The 1,711-nt window shown below is 54.8% G+C and overlaps 2 protein-coding genes across 4 annotated transcripts in view; one reads left to right on the plus strand and one right to left on the minus strand.

Moving 5' to 3' along the window:
* The window catches only part of efl1 (elongation factor like GTPase 1), a 16,950-nt gene that overhangs the window by 7,788 nt on the left and 7,451 nt on the right, over positions 1-1,711 (minus strand). For all 3 annotated transcript variants that reach the window (XR_001309460.1, XM_013999515.1, XM_013999514.1), the window contains exon 11: positions 1,164-1,263. Coding sequence is in view for 2 of the 3 variants with exons in the window: in XM_013999515.1 (XP_013854969.1) it covers positions 1,164-1,263 (100 nt within the window). In the remaining variant the exon portion in view is untranslated. The remainder of the gene's footprint in view (positions 1-1,163; positions 1,264-1,711) is intronic.
* LOC106510795 (basic salivary proline-rich protein 1) lies at positions 222-1,157 on the plus strand (the record flags this gene model as incomplete). The annotated part of the gene is given in 1 exon segment (XM_013999517.1): positions 222-1,157. A coding segment is annotated over 1 exon segment (411 nt), but the record flags the coding sequence as incomplete, so codon positions are not given.

The raw sequence follows: 1,711 nt of genomic DNA on the forward strand, positions 1-1,711 counted from the left end.
CACACACACACACACACACACACACACACACACACACACACACTTAGTGGACAACGCAGACCCAACATAGAATGTATCTAAGAAACACCTGGATCTGAACACCTGTGTGTGCGGTTGTGAGCAGGTACACACAACGTTTCTCCATTGAAATGTTTAATAGTGGCTGTGGAGACCCACGGACCTGACCTCCAAGGCCTGAGGCAGACATAAGGAAGACCAGAGCCAAAGACCCCGAGAGGGACCCCAAGCGCGGAGCCCCCCAGGGGCGCTGGCGCAGGAACAACCGGCTTACCCTCCCCTCAGAGTGGACCAGAGGAGAGAACTGGAGATCCCCCAGTAGCCCATGCAGTAATCCCCGGGGCCAGCAGCAACGAGCCCACAGACCCCACCGGGACCCACTAAGCCGGAGCAGATCTGGCTATGGACACAGAGGCTCCCCCAGGGCACACCACCCCAGCCAGGATCCAACAGGGCCAGAGGACCCAAGCCCCACCAGGCCGAGCCGGCACCAGTCACCAACCGGAATACCAGACCCATCCCCGGCACCCCACCAAGCCCCGAACCAACCACAGCCCAGTCCCCTACCAGACGGTCTGCCCCTCCTTCAGACCCCAACCCCAAATGGCAAATGAGGAACAGTGGAGTGAAAAAGACCCAAACACACACCTCCACCCTCAGATGTGCTGTTGATGCGTGTTGTTTTATTGTGCTATTAAAATGGGACAGAAGGGGCGGRGGCCGGCACATACCCCTACTCGATTGAGACTAGGCAGTGCCAGTTCTCCCCCACCTCAACTCTAGTCCAAAACCCTAAATGTCTACAAGCAGCCTTTGGGAGTGGGCACAGGCATCAGTGGCGAGACTGGCATACAGATGGCAGCAGCACCGCCAAGCCCAGGAAGCTCTAGGCCACGGAAGGATAGAGGGCCACCAGGAACCAGAACCAACAACCCACCCACCCCAGAGCTGTCCAGACCCCCAAGACCCGACCCCCAGCAYCACAGCCAGCCCACAACCCAAAGACGCCACTGAACCCCAACAARGAAGATTCAGCCAAGAGCACCTACCCACCCCAACAACCCACCAGGTACATCTGACCACAGGTTCTGTCTGAGGGGGAACATAAACAGGCTTATAGACGTATAGCTAATAGATGGGCAGACCTCTGTCTGAACTGAGGCAGAGCTTTTGAATCCACAGCGAACATCTTCGACACAAAGACGATGACAGGAGAGTCTTCTTCACTGGAACACTGGAGRAACGCTGAAAAACACCACAGAAGAAGAACTATCTCACAGTGGAACTAAATCTGTTCTACTCCTGCTGACTTTATTGGTCTCAGCTCTCTGGTCTGTGCCTGGTGTCAGGTCTAGGGTCTGTACCTGGTCTCAGGTCTGTACCTGGTGTCAGGTCTAAGGTCTGTACCTGGTCTCAGATCTAAGGTCTGTATCTGGTCTCAGGTCTAAGGTCTGTATCTGGTCTCAGGTCTAAGGTCAGTACTTGGTCTCAGGTCTAAGGTCTGTATCTGGTCTCAGGTCTAAGGTCTGTATCTGGTCTCAGGTCTAAGGTCTGTACTTGGTCTCAGGTCTAAGGTCTGTATCTGGTCTCAGGTCTAAGGTCTGTACCTGGTCTCAGGTCTAAGGTCTGTACCTGGTCTCAGGTCTAAGGTCTGTACCTGGTCTCAGGTCTAAGGTCTGTACCTGGTCTCAGT

Source organism: Austrofundulus limnaeus, unplaced genomic scaffold (genome assembly GCF_001266775.1).
Source record: "Austrofundulus limnaeus strain Quisiro unplaced genomic scaffold, Austrofundulus_limnaeus-1.0 Scaffold2319, whole genome shotgun sequence".
Classification (NCBI taxonomy): domain Eukaryota; kingdom Metazoa; phylum Chordata; class Actinopteri; order Cyprinodontiformes; family Rivulidae; genus Austrofundulus; species Austrofundulus limnaeus.